This window comes from Sapajus apella, unplaced genomic scaffold, assembly GCF_009761245.1.
Source record: "Sapajus apella isolate SASKATOON/1434 unplaced genomic scaffold, GSC_monkey_1.0 scaffold124, whole genome shotgun sequence".
In the NCBI taxonomy this organism is placed as follows: Eukaryota; Metazoa; Chordata; class Mammalia; order Primates; family Cebidae; genus Sapajus; species Sapajus apella.
Genome location: NW_022437064.1, coordinates 3,551,306 through 3,569,086, shown reverse-complemented (window position 1 = coordinate 3,569,086; position 17,781 = coordinate 3,551,306). Strand labels below are relative to the sequence as shown.

At 34.8% G+C, this 17,781-nt stretch overlaps 1 protein-coding gene across 1 annotated transcript in view; it reads left to right on the top strand.

The window, feature by feature from the left end:
• Window positions 1–17,258, top strand: part of CUNH4orf17 (chromosome unknown C4orf17 homolog) — a 51,990-nt gene extending 34,732 nt beyond the window's left edge. Inside the window, exons 6-10 of the mRNA XM_032261545.1 lie at window positions 1,939–2,082; window positions 7,835–7,916; window positions 9,326–9,533; window positions 10,550–10,593; window positions 12,384–17,258. Of these exons, the coding sequence (XP_032117436.1) occupies window positions 1,939–2,082; window positions 7,835–7,916; window positions 9,326–9,533; window positions 10,550–10,593; window positions 12,384–12,583 (678 nt within the window). The 3' untranslated portion in view covers window positions 12,584–17,258. The remainder of the gene's footprint in view (window positions 1–1,938; window positions 2,083–7,834; window positions 7,917–9,325; window positions 9,534–10,549; window positions 10,594–12,383) is intronic.
• Window positions 17,259–17,781: the final 523 nt, after the last annotated feature.

The following is a 17,781-nucleotide window of genomic DNA, read 5'->3' as shown; positions in this document are numbered from 1 at the left end:
ACAAGTACCCTTTTACATATTAGTTTTGTTAATTTGTGCCTTTTTCTTGATTAAAGAAGTTTATCATTTTCAACAAAAGTTTATTCAATAAGTTTATTAATTTTATTAGTATATCAAAGAATTGATTTTCATGATTTTTTGATTCTGTTATATACTTCCTTACTATTTTATTAATTTCTGCTGTTATTAGTTTTCTCTATTATATACTTTATCTTATTGCTCTTTTTCTAACTCTTTTTATCTTTCTAATATATATATTTTAAAGCTATAAATTCCCCTCTGAAGATTGCTTTAGCTGTTATCACAATTTTTGCATATACCATTTTCACTGATTTCAGTATATTTTCTAATTCCCATTACTATTCTTCTTTGACTCATGACTCAATTGCTGGACATTATTTGTGTGACATATCCAAGACTGGGTAATTTATAAAGAAAAGAGTTTAATTGCCTCACATCACTGCATGGCTAGGGAGGCATCAAGAAACTTACAATCATGGCAGAAGGCAAAACTGGCATGTTTTACATGGTAGCAGACAAGAGAAGTGAGAGCCAAGTAAAGGGGGAAGCCACTTATAAAACCATCAGATCTCACGAGAACTCACTGTCATGAGAACAGTATGGGGAAGCCTGACCCCATGATTCAATTACTCCACCAGTCCCGCCCTTGACACATGGTGATTATCACAATTCAAGGTGAGATTTGGGAGGGGACACAGAGCCAAATCATATCAGTTGATGTGAAAAAATATTGGATTTGTTATACATTATCTCACTTAAAGTCAGTTTCTAAGAGTTATCAACAACATTAAGAACTTACTGCGTTGCTATTCTTCCAAAAATAAGTCTGCATGATAAACTTAAAAAAAGAATGCCTCAAATACAATATAGCCTATTTGTACTAAACATAAAGTTAAATATTGTTCTATCAATTCCAATCATCAAAATCCCAGGTTGTTGGCTCATTTAAGCACTAGCTTCTATGTGTTGTCATAAATCAGTCAATTCTAAAGAGTAAAAACCCTTTCTTGGAACAGGTACACAGATCTAAGGCTTCCGTAACTCTTCATGGACTTAAAGCTCCCACAACTTTTTAATTTTTAAAAATTACAAACAGTATATTTATCTCCCAGAACAAGAAAATAACCTTTCTATTTCCCTTCCAAATGATCAGGGGAAAAAGTTTAATTTGCCTTTTTTTTTTGAGACGAAGTCTCACAATGTTGCACAGGCTGGAGTGCAGTGGCATGATTTTGGCTCATTGCAACCTCCGCCCCCCAAGGTTTAAGCAATTCTTCTGCCTCAGTTTCCCAAGTAGCTGGAACTACAGGCACGTGCCACTATGCCCGGCTAGTTTGTGTATTTTTAGTAGAGACAGGGTTTCACCATATTGGCCAGGCTGGTCTCAAAGTCCTGACATCATGATCTGCCTGCCTCAGACTCCCAAAGTGCTGGGATTATAGGTGTGAGTCACCTAGTTTGCCTTTCTAACTCTCCAGCTGTCAGTTGTTACTTAGAGCAAAGAAGCAGCAATTTGCATCACGTAGTTGCTACACAGACAAAGCATAAAACCTCTCAGCTGTCTTTTCCTGGCCATAAAAGAGAAATCTTCCCACCTTAACAGCAAATCTCATGTGTCATGAGTTGGCTGTTATCTGGAACTGCGATATAAAGAGTTATACATTACATATTAAAATTTTGTTATCTTGTTATTTAACCAAGAGTTTAAAAATGGTTTCATCAAAAGTTAATAAGGTATCACTATTTGTTTTGTCTCCAAATATAAATATTTAGTAGTTTAAGATAAAACTAATCTTTCTTTACTTTCATGGATCTCTCTTATTAACCACAATATTTTTCATTCATTTTACATTGCATTTTCATAGAAAATATGAGTGGGTGCAAATGTATATTGATTATATTATACCTTTGATTTAGGAAGAAATTAAGGCCAAACAGCCACCATCACCTCCAAAAGCATGCTCTACTCCTGGCTCCTGTTCTTCAGGGATGACGAGTACCAAGAATGATGTGAAAGCAAACACCATTTGCATACCAAACTATCTGGATCAGGAAATAAAAGTAAGTGTCACGTTTATCAAATCCATAACTTGGAAACAGCATGAATATACAAAAAAAAATGTATGCCACTAGCATCCCTAAAACTCTTACTAATAACTGAATTGATTTAAGCCTGCTTAGCCTGAAGTCCAAGGCATAATCCTATTTTCATTTCCAGTCTTACTTTTCTCTTGAATCTTGCTACTCTTAGATAAACACAATCTTTGGTTTTGACATAATGAAAAGCTTGGTGTTTATCAAACAAATCCAGCTCTATTCTTTCCATCTTTCGTTATCATCTTTCTAATACTTGAGAGGCACTACTCGCAATATCTTGCCACTATCTATAAATTTACTTCTCATATTTTAAAGCACAGATTCCTCCAATCAACATTCATCTCTTCCTCTTTTCTTTAGAAAACTATGTCTTCAAACTTTCTCTGCCTGGGGTTATAAACTTAATTATATTAATAGTAATACAGGTATTGATCGACTTACGACCTATGCAACTTACGACCATTTGACTTTACGACCACAATCGCTAGCCATGACTGCTCTGCGTCTGGCAGCGCAAACGTTGCCCAGCTGGGCGTACGACAGTGTGGACCAGCTTCCGGCAGCACTACCATCTCCGCGTGCATATAGCCTACTCAACTCACGACCAAATCGTGTTACGACCAGTCTGTCGGAACCAATCGTGGTCGTAACTCGAGCACTAGCTGTATATCAGCTTCCTGAAAGGCTCTCCCCAGCCAGTTATTTCTGAAAATAATATAAAATCATGAATACATCAGTCAGCTCATATTTGTCATCTGCAATTTTTTCCTTCTTTTAATCTCTTCTTGGTAACCTCCATATTGATCCACCATAAGTCCCACTATGACAAACTAAGGGTCAAAACATTTTAATGATGACTCTAATTGGAATTTTAACTAATCAGTATCTGTAGTTATAATTACAAATAACAGAGCACGTTGTAGAGATGGTTATTGAATAAGCTTAATGAGGAACTATTTTATATCCTTTGGTATATGCCCAGTAATGGGACTGCTGGGTCAAATGGTATTTCTGCCTCTAGATTGTTGTAGAAAGGGCTGTAAACGAGGTTTCTTTTTTTTTTTTAGATTTCAAGGATTTCTAAGAAAAAAAAATCATAATGAGTGAATATATGAGGCATCTCTCGAGAGAAATGGAAATTAAAATTAGACCAAAAGGAAATTTTAGAATTAAGAAATACAGCTTTGCAGTGAATAACAATGTTTCCACCAATTACAGATCACAAATATGACAGTGGTAACATAAGTGCACAATATAGTACCTTTTCTATGTTTAGATATGATTATATACACAAATACTTAACAATGTGTTACAGTTGCCTACAGTAACATGCTATACAGGTTTGTAGCCCAGGAACAATAGGCTATACCATATAGCCTAGGTGTGTAGTAAGCTGTATCATCTAGGTTTGTGAAAGCACATTATATGATGTTTTCATAATGATGGGATCATTCATGAAGCATTTCTCAAAATGTGTTTTTGTCATTAATGAATGACTACAATATCTGAAATCAAAATTTCACTGGATGTGATTAGCAGCACACTTGGCACTACAGAAAAAAATATGTAAGTGGGAGTTAAAGCGAGAGCAATTAAAAAATGCCCCAATTAAAGTAAAAAGACTTTTAAAAATGTAAACAAAACCTTACTGACCTGTAAAAATATATAGGGTGGTCTAACATATGTATGATTGGAGTCTCAGAAGAAGAGGAAAGAGAGATTAGAACATAAAAGTTATTTGAAGAAGTAATAGCTAACATTTTCCCAAATCTGACAAAACCTTAAAATACCCAAGAAAGATAGACACAGAAGTTATATCTGGGCACATCATAATAAAGTCGTGGAAAATCAAAGAGAATATCTTGAAATCAGCATGAGAAAAAAAAACATATTATATATACAGTCATGCATCACTTAATGACAGGGATACATTCTGAGAAATGTGTCAGACAGTTTCATTGTTGTATGAACATCACAGAGTGTACGTACACAAACCTAGATGTTACATCTACTATACATTTAGGCTATATAGCCTATTGCTCCTAGGCTATAAACCTATATAGCATTTTACTATACCGAATACTGTAGATATTGTAGCATAATGGTAACTATTTGTATATCTAAACAGGAAAAGATACAGTAATAATACAGTATGATAATCTTACTTGACCACCATTGTATATGTGGTCCCTTATTGACTGAAACATTGTTATATGGTGCATGACTGTAATGATAAAAATGACAACTGATTTCTCACTGGAAATATGCAATCCATAAGACAATGAAATGATACTTTAAAGTGCTTAAAAGATTTAAAAAGGTGACATTTTATAGTTCTGTCATTCAGAAGTAAAGGAAGATGTGAGGGAGATAAGTGAGGTTACAAAGAAAACAGAGGGGTGAAATGTAAAAACAACAGTAACACAAAGTTCAGGTGAGAAATAAATGAAATATAACTTATAAGGTTCTTACATTATACATGAAGTGGTATAATATTAATTCAAGGAACACTATATTAGATTAACGATGCATATTTTAATCTCTCAAACAACAAAAAGTATAGTTAAAAAGCCAATGGAGAGGATAAAGTGGAATACTAATATGTGCTTGATTAATCCAAAAGGAGGCAGAGAAAAGAATAAGGGGAATGATAACAGAAGAAAAAACTAAAAAAAAAAAAAAAAAAAAAAAAAAAAAAATAGCAAGACGGTACACTCAAAACTATGCCAAAGGATAAATAGACTAAAAACTCTAATAAAAAGACAAGGATTGACAAGTTAGATAATAATTTTTAACAAGGGCCATTATTTCAGCTTCTTTAAATATTTGGGGTTGATAATTAGCGAATATTTAGAATTATTTATTTTGATATCGATGTGCAGAGTAAATGGCAACACCTTCATTTCCTATGTTAAATAATCAGCCAACAAATAATTTAACATCTCTTTTTAGGAGTAAATATGAATAAACACTGTCAGATAATTCACTCGTAGGTTTTCAATTTAAAAAAAAATGTTTGGACAAACATAGGGATACAAGTCTCCTATTCCAGAACCTGGCAAAACCAGTTTTCTTTGACTAGAGGAGACAGTTTCTTAGCAATCCAGTTCATTGCCACTCAAATCTCTAATCCCAGGTTTGGGTAGTTTCTTCTGGTAATGTGCTTTAATACCACCAATTTATTTCCCCTGTGACCACTCTTTACAGAGATTCGGAGTCACTAAATCCTGCCAGACCTGACCTTATGACTTGGGAGTGGAAATGTATTATTAAAGAGGTACTGAACCATGTTCTTTGCACACTCCATTTCAAGGCTTTTGTGCCCTGAAAGAAAAACTGAGGCTGGATCCTTGACTTTGATTTCTAATCGAATAGGTCCAATGACCAGGTACCTTCCCCCTAGGGGGAGTAATTGAAAAAGTTTCAAGTTTGATTAAGGAATTTTCATATCTGTTAAAATTTTCACTCATCCTTAGAGCACACAGACTTGTGAGTATAGAATAATGCCAATAAAGAAGGGAAGATATGAATCACATACATTATGCCACTTTAGAGAACACAGACTTGTGAGCATAGAAAAATGCCAATAAAGAAGGGAAGATATGAATCATATACATTATGCCACTTCATGAAATATGTTCAGGACAGGCACTCAAGGTCAGGAACCACTTGGGAAAATATGATTGTTAGAATAAGAATTGCAAAGTCCTGTGAAGACAGGATGCCAGGACAACTTTTATGGTAAGTACCAAGGCGATAATCCCCAGAATCTTTGCTGGACAATGGTATCTCTGATGCTGAGAACCTACCCTCTAGAGTTAGGAGTTTTCAATTCCAGAGACTTTGTGGTAGTCTGCTTTGAGTTTTTGCCAACCAAGATGATACAGAGAAACTGACATACAGTTTTTCAGTTACTTCTATGGCAAAAGAAACATGAGGTTACCTTGAGGAATTAAGGTTTCTCTGCCCCTAGAAATCATGAGATCACTGAATAATAATTTTTTGAGGGTTTCCAAAGACTGAGTTCAATAGACTTCCACAGGTGGAATCACAGAGAGAATCTACTCATTGAATAATTTTCCATTTCTCCAGATCTGATCAAGACTCAATTTGTGACCCTTTGGAAAAGCTATAATATCTTTGACACTCAGAACCCTGGTTTACAGGCATAGTTATCCCTGCCCCAAGCTGCAGAAACAAATGTTTATCTCAAGGGATTGGAAGCTGCTGTGTTCATTGTGCATCCGCTTAGGTTTCTGTAACAGAGAGTGCAGGTGGTTTCCCAGGAAGACATATTCTACATCCTCTCACTAAAAGGATAATTATATTCGCCAGGATGTTGTTGATCAATTAGTGATCTATTAATTAGAAGCTAGGAGTGATGTGCAATCACTATATTGATGAAAAAATCCATAGAGGCAGAACGGCTTAGAAAATACTGTGAAGCTCTTTTTCTATTTTTGCCACAGTTTTTGATTTGTTGTGAAATTAGAAGCAAATCTAACTTGCTCTCTTTCGGATATGGCATTATCAAAGACAGATATCTTAACATAATAACAAAGTTCAATACAGGGCAGTTGACTTTCAGCCCTTTAATTTTGCTTCTCTATCTCCAGCATCTAGATCAATGACTAACAAATATTTGTTGAATTAATAATTTAAGACTTTAGGCAGAAATACTAAGAGAATCAATGTTGTAGTAGCTCAAACCAGATTTGATGTTGCTTTAGCCTGGGTCAAGACAATAGGGATGAAGAAAAATGGAGTGACTTGAGAAATATTTAGAAGGCAGAATTTACTGAACTTATTGTTTGACATTATGTTTTTGAAAAGGGCAAGGGAGTTGTCCAGGATGAATCTCAGCATCTGGCTTGGACAATTTAATGTATGTTGGTGCTGTTCATTGAGACAGGGGAACGAGGAGGAAAAGTAAGTTTGGTGCAGGTTTTAGGAAGAGAAACGTGGGTTTTGTTTTATATATTTCATGTCCAAAATACCTCTACTACAGCTAAGTGAATACATCTGATAGGCAGATGGATATATAGGACTGAAGTTCAGGATACAGATATGAATATCAGATGTGTTTAAATTCTAACAGCAGACACAAGTAAGACTCAATCTGGAAACTGTACTTTTAATGCTTATTATAGCCCACTTTTATTAGAATTAATTATTTCATATTTCTATCTCCACTGTCACCTACACTTAAGCCTATAGCTCCAGAATTTAAAAAAAAATCTCAAGGAAGGATTCTAATTAACTAACAGGAATTACATTCCTATTCCATTGGGCCAATCACTGTGTTCAAGAATTGAGGTAAAACATCCCTCTCTCTCAGTCTATGGAGAGGAGCAGGGAAGATGAGCCAGTCCTGTGACTGATAGATTCCCATTAGAACCCTCTGGTACAGTGGGAAAGATAAATTCACCAGAAGTATATTCCTGCTAGAAGATGCTGCTTCTGAACAGACAAAACAAGACAAACACACTCCATAGCCTGCCCTAAAGTGTTAATTGTACTGGAAATGTTGTTTTCACTACGATTCTACTGTGTACTATTTGAAATTGAGCTCCTGAGTTGAAAATCCCAATTGACTTAATTGCATATCATATACAGAGTGATATTTGGGATGATGGGATTCTGGAGAGAGTAAAGAAAACCTTATAAGCCTTGTATTGTTTATTTGCCCATATGTAACTCTAATGTTCTCCATTAGATCCTGGCAAAGCTCTGTGACATTTTACAAACTGATTCACTGGCAGAAGTTTTACAGTGGCTACTTCATGCAAGTTCAAAAGGTGCGATTAAGATACACATTTTAAAACACAGCTCAATTTATTGTCAGAAATTGGGAATATGTCAATCAATATCTGAAGTTTTGTACCTTGGATTTGCAAAGAAAATGTTGCAATATTAATTATTTCCTCAGTGTTTCAGTATCAGAATAATTGCTGTCCTGCATATCCAGCTGCATGTATGTGGGTCATTCAAAGAACTCAAAATTCAGTATGCCTTAAATTGAACTCATTTGGGTGACATGAAACACTTGTGTCCAAGGGAGGTCTTATTCTCAGCTAGAGTTAGTGTTCCTCCAGAGTCCACACACCCAGGGGCCTTGCTGAGTACATCCTCTGGGCTGTTGTTAACTCTGAACACAAAGCTTATTTCTTTTCTTTGGTAAGAACAACAGAACAGCCATCCAAGTAACAACTCTGTTACTTGTAACAACTCTACCAATTGCCCTGCAAAACCATCAACTCAGTCATCTCTTAGCCTGTTTTGGGCCCTTCCTGGCCTGTTCCATGAAAACACATACCATTCCCAATCTAGACAATGATAAATGGCAGAGAACAGATATCCTCAAATGTAGCTGCTTATCAGACTGACTAAGGCAAAATCTCTGTGGTGGGATTTGGGAATTTGCATTTCTGATAAGTTCCCAGGTGATGCTGATAATGCTGGTCTCAGGACCACTCTGAGAATCACTGCACTGATCAATGCTAGGAAGCACCAATGTGTGAGGAACAGCCTAATTTAAAATAGGAGACATTTTGGAAATATTACCTTGCCCCAGGAATTCAATACTACTTTTTAGACAATTGAGAAGTGCTTAGGGGCAATGGGTCTTTAGCAATCTTCTAATTATTTTTCCTTTTTAAGAATGTAACATTTAATAAACTATACAAGTAATAAATCCTTATTGTTGGGAGAAAGAACAGATGAACAAGAAAGAAAAAAAGAGATGAGACAGAAAAGAAATCATCAATAAAATTACCACAGACATCATTTCAGTGAACACTTTGGTGTGTATCTATCTATATATGCTTGTAACTATTTATTACTTATTAGTCTGTATTTTAATGGAATCATACTGTACTTCTTATTTTTGTATAGATATCCTTATATCTTTGGCAGCAGCTTGTAAGACTGGCTACTGTGCTCAATATTTTAAAATGATTCCACTGCTATTCAGGGGCAAGTACCTCAGTGAGTTAACTAATCTGGGCACTCTACAGTATCAAAGGTCAGCAGAAACTAGGTTGAAGTGAACCAACTTTTCTGCAACAATCTTTACTCCCACATCGGTAACTACCCAGAAAATAGGTGACCAGTCTTTCACACTCAGGAGCTGGATAATCCTGTGTTTCTAGCCAACATGATAATTGCAACATTCACTCCTCCCACCCTTTTTTGTCTTTTAAACCAGAAAAAGAGTGGGTCTCAGCTTTGATTCATTCTGAGCTTGCTGAGATAAACCTGTTGACTCATCACAGAAGAAACACCTCAATGGAACCAGCAGCAGAGACTGGGAAACCACCCACAGTTAAATCACCACCCACAGTAAAATCGCCTCCAGATTTACCCGCAAAATCAAAAGTGCTGACCAGAGATACAGAAGAGCATCAACCAACCAGGTAATTAGATATAATGGTCCCCTAGAGGGAGAATCTATGACACATGAAGACTTTGAATTCTCGTTAAGTTTCAAAATGCTAAACATGAGGTTCTAAAGCACCTCTTTATTCAGTAAATGACTGCAATATATATTTGTTTGCTTTCATTTTCGTAAATGTAATATAAAAATTGTTCTCAATTCTATTGTTTAGAACATTTTGGCAGAAACTATGTGTTTCTTATCTGGTAAGCTTTCTTTTTAAGGAAAATTATTTTTCCAGTAAGAAAAAAGCAAGAATGGCTACCTAGAAATCTAAGATAATAAAGGTTTTTATAGTTTAACTAAAGTAGATGTAATTAAGGAAATCAAAATTGCATTGTTACAGTTATTGTATATTTTGTTAAATGCATATCACACAGGTTTCACTTTTTTGTGTAGAGCAATGCAAAATTAAAATAAATTGCTTCACTTAAATTTCTTTGATTTACTCCTGGGGCTTCCAGAGAGAAAAATAATTACTAAAATGATTGAAATTACTGCAGGAGAAATTTTTATTAAATGATATAATTTCAATAACAGAAGAAAAATATTTATGTAGAGTCATGGTAAAAGAATGTGTGGAGATGTTATTTAAGCTTGCAGAGAAAATTTTGTTGCTTTAAAAAGTTGAGTAAAGCTTAAAGTTAGAAAAAAATTACGTTTTGAAAATACAAATATGTCACTTTAAAAAGCATTAAAACAGAAAAAAATTGTATTACTAATTGTCCCTATTTTAAAGTGTCCATAAAATCAGAAACTGAAATCTCTACCTTAATGACTATACATATAAAACAATAGTTAGATATTTACTCAAAGTAAGAAGAATTTTTCATTGGGAAGTAAATTTAATACTGTATACATTAAAAAAAAAAAAAAACAAAGAATTGGGGTAGCATATTTAAGATACATATATACTGAACTTACTGATGACAGTGTAGTCTACAGAAAATACTTGTATCTGTGAAATTCACTTTTTTCTTTCTCCAACTGATATAGAGTGTCAAGTCAAGGATCTGAAGAAAACAAGGAAGTACCAAAAGGTTAAGTACAGTTTTTGGTAACTACTGAGTTGGTATTAAGAAACCAGTAAGTACTAACGACTTAGGGAATAGATTTTAAGGATCAGTGCTTTTAAAAAACAGAAAAATACAATACTAATTTCTAGATCAATTCTTGAGAAAGCATCCGCTGACTTTCTCATAAAGATAAATCTACCTTTGTTTTGAAAGGCAAAGTGTCTGATCAGGGACAGACACTCTTTGAGAAGCAAGACAGCAGGACAACAGCAACTACAGATTTGGTTTTAGCAATTCAGTGAAAAGGGAAACCCTGTATTGACCTAACAAAAGGACAATGATCTCAGAGTTTTAGTTCTTCACAGCTTAATGGAGCTAAATAATTTCACTGGAAAGAAAATCAACCAGAGAGAAGGGTAAAATGGCAATCAGCCACAAGCAAGTAACTACGAGACAGCTGAAAATAAATAGAAAACAGCAGTTTTGTGTCCTACCAGAAGCCCAGCTCCAGTCTATAGGGGTACCAGGGAGAATCATGAATTGTGGAAAGTCCTACCTAGGTTAAAAATAGCCCAAACAAAGAATCCTTGTAGGTTTGGCAGCTTCTAGCTTTAAAGCAAGCAGAGCATTCATGACAACAGAGCGACAACTATGAAGCATATCTACAAGCTTTACACAAAAATCTGTCTTGTTATTTCTACAAGTTCCCTTTATATCAGGAATGATATATGATATATAATCAATCAGAGCTCATTAAGGTCACCCTAGACCCCAGCAAGTTCCACTGTGATTAACCAAACCCAAAGAGGCACCATCTGTTAATAGCCAATAAGAAGTACAGTTTAAAAATTACAAAGACTCCCTTACTCAGACTTTAAGGACAGTCTATTGTATCTGGCCTCTCCTACCAAACCCCTCATTCTGGGACTGTAACATCACAATAGTGATGGTTTCTATTATTCAACTTTATTTCTTACCTGTGAGGCCCACACGTATTTTATCACTTAGATACTTGGAACTTTTTTGTATAAGAATTCCCAAGTCATGCCCCTTTCTTTCCATGTTGATATTCAGCATCTCCCCACATCCCTATTCCTGCTTGGGTGCAACTATGTAGGTCTTATGAGCACAATTAACTTGTTTTAGCCTGCTTGTCTCTTCTCTTGTGGTATCTATTAGGACCACAGGTCTTCCTTCTTTCTCTCACTGTCCCATCCTCACCCATCACTCTTAAACATAACCAACTCTATATCATTCCAATCAAAATCGTGTTTACTTTTGAGTGAAGAATGTATCCTGCATGTTAGAGAACAAATAACTCATTAAAGATGAGCATGTGGAAAGAAAGAAAGGAAAAAAGAAAGAAAGAAATTTATTTTCTTTTTTTTTGGAGATGGAGTCTCACTCTATTGCCAGGCTGGAGCACAGTGGCATGATGTTGGCTCACTGCAACCTCTGCCTCCTGGGTTCAAGCGATTCTCCTGCCTCAGCCTCCTGAGTAGCTGGGACTACAGGTGCACGTTACCATGCCCAGCTAATTTTTGTATTATTAGTAGAGACACAGTTTCACTATGTTGGCCAGGATGGTCCCGATCTCCTGACCTTGTGATTTACCCACCTTGGCCTCCCAAAGTGCTAAGATTACAGGCATGAGCCACCATGCCTGGCTGAAACATATTCTTTTATGAATTCTGGGTGTATCTAATTCACCTAAACTTCATATAGTTTCTTGTAGATCATTTACTACTAAAACATGGAGAAGCTGTGTTCAGTGTCTCAAATATGGTCTTATTTAGATTTTTTTTCTATTTCAGAGACTGAGCACAAGCCTCCATTGTTTATAAGAAGAAATAATATCAAAATACCTGTTGCTGAATATTTCAGCAAACCAAAGTCTCCTCCCAGGCCTAACACTCAGGAGAGTGGATCAGCAAAACCAGCGTCTGCAAGGACTATACAAGAATACAACCTCTGTCCCCAAAGAGCATTTTATCCTTCAACATATCGAAGGTAGAAGTTCTAGACTAAGTGAATTCTTTCATGAATATGACCTTCACATTTACATCACTGAATTATTTTTCAAATAAATAGTTTTGGTACTGAGGAATCAAGTGGTCCTCTTTATGGTGGCACATGTAAATCTAAAAACATCTGTATATAATGCTACAAATAAATATTACTGGAGATGATATTTCCATTTGTAGCTAATAAGATGTGTAAAAGAAGTATGTTTATTTATATACTATGTTTCCAGTCTTGCACTGTTAGTACATGAGCATAAAGCCCTGATACTAGAAAAATCATCCATAATCAGAATTAGGCAGTTACAGTTTGACACCTAACCCAAACTCTGTTGGGGGAATTGGGGAACAAAGAACAAAAAATTAAAAACCACCACTACCACAAAATAAATAAATACCAACAACAGAATTTTAACATGTGAGCTGATTTTTACCATCCAGTGTCTCACTGTTGTTGAACTATTATAAAAAATGCTCCCCTCCCCTTCAAAAAGAAAACATATACAAATTGTTTCTAACTCATGAGCCAGAAATAAGCTAGTTTTCAGTCAGTGCTAATGGTGGACATTAACATTTCATAATACTGAATTTTTTGTACTTTTAAAAGAAACCACTCTTGGGCCACAGATATCATTCTTTGAGTGTGCTGCTGTAGTCTATCTACCAATAAGCCAATCCTTTATTTAGAATGTTTGCACTGATGTTCATCAGAGACACCATATAAATTCAGTGTGTGGTGTGTTCATGTGTATGCACGTCTATGTGTACATTAAATTTTAATAACATATTTACTAGGTGTCAGGAATCATTCTAAACACTTAAGATCTAATAACTGATTTTCACAAAGACTGTTTGAGGTAACTACTCTTATTTTCCTCATTATTTAAAATAAGAAAGCTGAGGCACAGATTTGAACTCATTGTGATGGGGTAAGTTGTAACAAATGCCATCATTCAAACACAATTATTTCTCACATGAGAGTCCAAAGTGTGTGTTTCAAAGATGACTTTGCTTTACTTGGTGATTTAGAGGCCCAGGATCCTTCCATCTGGTGGCTGAACCAACACCTAGGGCTCCACCGTCAACTGTACCATGCTGGCAAAAGAAAAATGAGAGTAAAGTGTTAGTTTCTTATTGCTGATGTAACAAATTACCACAAACTTAGTGACTTCATGCAACACAAATGTATTCTCTCACAATTCTGTAGGCAGAGGTCTGAAATGGGTCTTAGTCGGCTAAAATCAAGGTGGGGCAGGACTGCATTCCTTTCCTAAGCTCTAGGGGACTGTTTGTTTTCTTACCTGTTCCATTTTCTAGAGGCTATCTACACGCCTCGGTTCATGGCTCTCTTTCAACTTCAAAGTCAGCAATGGCCAGTCAAGTTGTTCTTGTAACAAATCACTCTGATGCTGACTCTTCTGCCTCCATCTTTTAATTTTGGACCTTTGTGATTGCATTGGGCCTGTTATCCAGCTTATTCACGAAAATCTCCTTCATTTAAGGTCAGCTGATTAGCAATTTAATTCTACCTGCCACCTTAAATTCCCCCTTACCATCTAACTTAACAAATTCAAAGGTTCTGGGAATTAGGATCTTATTATGCCTTCCACAAGGAGGATATATCTGCTTAAAGTCTTGGCCTTGAAATGGTAAACATCACTTCTAGTTATCGTCCATCGTTGAGAATTAGTATAGCTGAAAGAGAAGCTGATTAAAAACTTGAGTAGGAACCATATTCCAACTATAGTTATGTTCTATGTTAAGAAAAACTAGCTTTTCACACAAAGATTTCATGATTGGCTCAAAGTATGGCTAGAATCTACGTGCTTAAGCACTAGGTGCTACTGATAAATATCAAGATTATGCTCAACTCATAAAATTAATAAAGTGCTCTCCTTCTTTTGTTATGAAGAAATTATAATAGCATCGCCAATTCTTTTTCCTTATCATTTTGCTAAAATTCATCTATCAGACCACATAGTTTTTGTGTTTTGGGGGGTTGTAGCTCTTTGACAATTTTATTTCTACTGTGGTAACTGGTCTATTTATATTTTTGGTATTTTTGGAGAGGAGGGTCAATTTTGGAAGTTTATATTTTCCTAGAAAATTATCCATTTCATCCGGGTGTCCAAATTTCATAGAATTGAGAGATTTATCTCCTAATTCATTAAATTTATTCTGCAATTCTCATTTTTATGTATTTGTAATTTTTTTCTTGATTCAGTTAGCTAATGACTTCACATTTTGCTATCATTTTCAAAAAAACTGGAATTGGATTTATTCTTATGTCCAACAATTTTACTATTTTTGTATCTCTTTTCATTTCTTAATATCTTTAAGTTCCATTTTTTATATCTTTAGGTTCATTATTGTTACAACACCTTGGGTCAAATCTTAATTTGTTTATATTCACTCATTCTATTAGCATAAATTTTTAAGGTAATTAATTTTTCTCTATTCACAGCTTTATGTAGATCTATGGATCTGATATGTAGTGTTTTTATTGTCTCTATTTTCAAAATATTATATAATTTCAGATTTGATTTCCTCTTTTATCTAATAAGTTCTTGAGAAAAAAAAAATTAAATGTAAGGCTTTCATCCCATCTCACCAAGTTTATTTTCCAGTTTAGTGTATTGTTATCAGAGAAGCTACCTGTATTTTTACTTTGGAAATTCTTCCTTGTGGTCAAATATGGTTATTTTATGAATATTCCATGGACACTAGAATACAAGTTGGATTTTTTGTTTTCAGCCTACAAAATTTGGTATCACTATCTGTATTAGTAATTATAGCATGTATATTTTCCATATATTCATCTTTTGTCTACTTGCATTGTAATAGGTTGAGAAGTATTAGTTAAAGACTCCTTATACTGATGTGTTGTCTCATGTAATTGCCAAAGTTTTCTCTCAATAACTTTGAATACTATGTTACCTGATGCATAATCAAAATGATTAGATCTTTCCTAAGGATTGCATTCTTGACCATTACAACATGTTCTTCTCCTTTGCCTTATTTATAATGTGTTGAACTTTATCCAATGCTAACATTGTGACTTCTTTCTTCATTTTATTAGCCTGGTATGTCTTTTTCTGCTTTTTATTTTCAATATTGCTGAATAACTTTAAATACAGCACATATTTCTTTTTTAAATCCAATTTTGGAGATTTTTAGACCATTTAAATTTGCTGATAGGACATACAGATTTTGTCATGTGATTGTGTTTAATGTTAGCATTTTTTGTTGCTTTAATAAGTGTTCCACTAAATGATCTGCAATTTCCTTGTTTTGTTTAGTGAGTGTTCATTTGGTAATTTAGAAAGTTTACATTTTAAAAATTATAACTAAGCCTGGCTTCCTCAGAAAGTAAAGCCTGAAACAAAAGCCTATATATTATTACTATTTTAGAGCAGGCAATGTCAAAAAGACTGAGAAACAAGGGAAATGAAGCAAGAAATGAGAAAGCCAAATCAAGCATTATCATTAGCTACTGCTTGACAATTGTTTGCTCAAACCATAAGAGACAGAGTAGATGGAATAACATTTCAATCTTACATATAAAAATACTGAGACCTAACAAAAAGGTTGACTAACTCATCCAAAGTCCCTCAATTAACAGTGGCAGTGCAAGGTTTACGCTTAGTCCAATTTCCTACTGTTTCCATTGATTCTGTCAATGCACCACCTTTTGATTTTGTCACTGCTTCTCTTCTTCACATTACTATCACTGTATGTGTCTGACAGTGAGATAGGAAACTAGAGATAAATACCTGTATGCTAACTGGAATCAAAGTTTAATGACCTTTGCTGCCCTTAATTTGAATCCCTGCCATTTTCTTTCTTTCTTTTTTTAAATCTCATTTTACACCTGCTGTCTGTGTACTGTCTCAGGGCTCTATAGACAATTCTTGCCTTTTATCTACATAATTTCTGTGACCTTTCCTGTGTATAAAGTGAAATTGTATGTCACTTTGCTTTATAACTACCAGTCAATGGTGGATTTCATCATTGTTCATTCATCTCCCAAAAGACATTTATTCACTAGAACTGCTTTCTTTTCTCATTTTTGGTTTTTCCATTCTGAGCATTTTCAAATGCTATAGTGTCAACAGCACCAGTCTCTGGAGAATAAGAATGAGGAATGGTTCTTCTCTTAAGAATGAGCTTGCTTTATGATGACTGTAAGTTATTAAAGAAGTTAAATGTGAGGAAATTCTATATTTCAGCAGACATATATTTTCTGATACATTTATTTAAGTAGTTTACTTCCCTAACTTTGTTCCAATACAAGTAACTTCAATATCTACTGAAGTTTTAACAAAAAAAGAACCTAAATACACCAAAACAATGCTGAGAGAAAAGGATACATTAAAATGAGAAAAAAGTTTAATTTTTTTAAAACCAAATTTTAAAATATCTCAGAAACTAGGTAGTAATATTTGCCTTCTTGCCACCAATAGCCTAGATATGGGCCTGTAGTGGGTAGAATTGTGTACCCCAAAATATATGTCAAATCCTAATACATGGTACCTGTAAATGTGACCTTATTTGGAGACAGAGTCTTTGCAGATGTAGTCAAGATGAGGTCATATTGGATCATGGTGAACTCTAATCCAATGCTGGTCTCCTTATAAAAAGAGAGAAATTTGGACACTGATGTAAACATAGAAGACAGAGTAGAAGACCACTTGACAACAAAACTGAGATTGGAGTCAAGCCACTATAGGCTAAGGAACAGCAAGGATTGCTGGCAACCACCAAAAGCCAGGAAGAGGCTAGGAAGTATTCTTTCCTAGGGCCTACGGAGGAACCATGACCCTGGGACATCTTTATTCTGGACGTTTAGTCTCTGGAACTGTTAAGAGAATAAATTTCTGTTGTTTAAAGCCACCCAGTTTGTGGTAATTTGTTACAGCACATCTAGGAAACGAATACAGGGCTTTTTATAATTAACAAAAATTAATCTTTTATTTGGAATGATTTTTTCCCACCTTTCATAATAAACAGTGCCCTATTCTACATAAAATAATTTAAGTAAAAGGCATAATATTTCATGATGATAAAGCACATTTACTCAGAAAAACATGAAACTTTGAAAAATATAACTTAAGACATAAGCTTTGTTATTTTAGAATTGTAGGGCTTGTCTTTACTTACATATATTGCCTACAAACCTTACCTTAAAGTA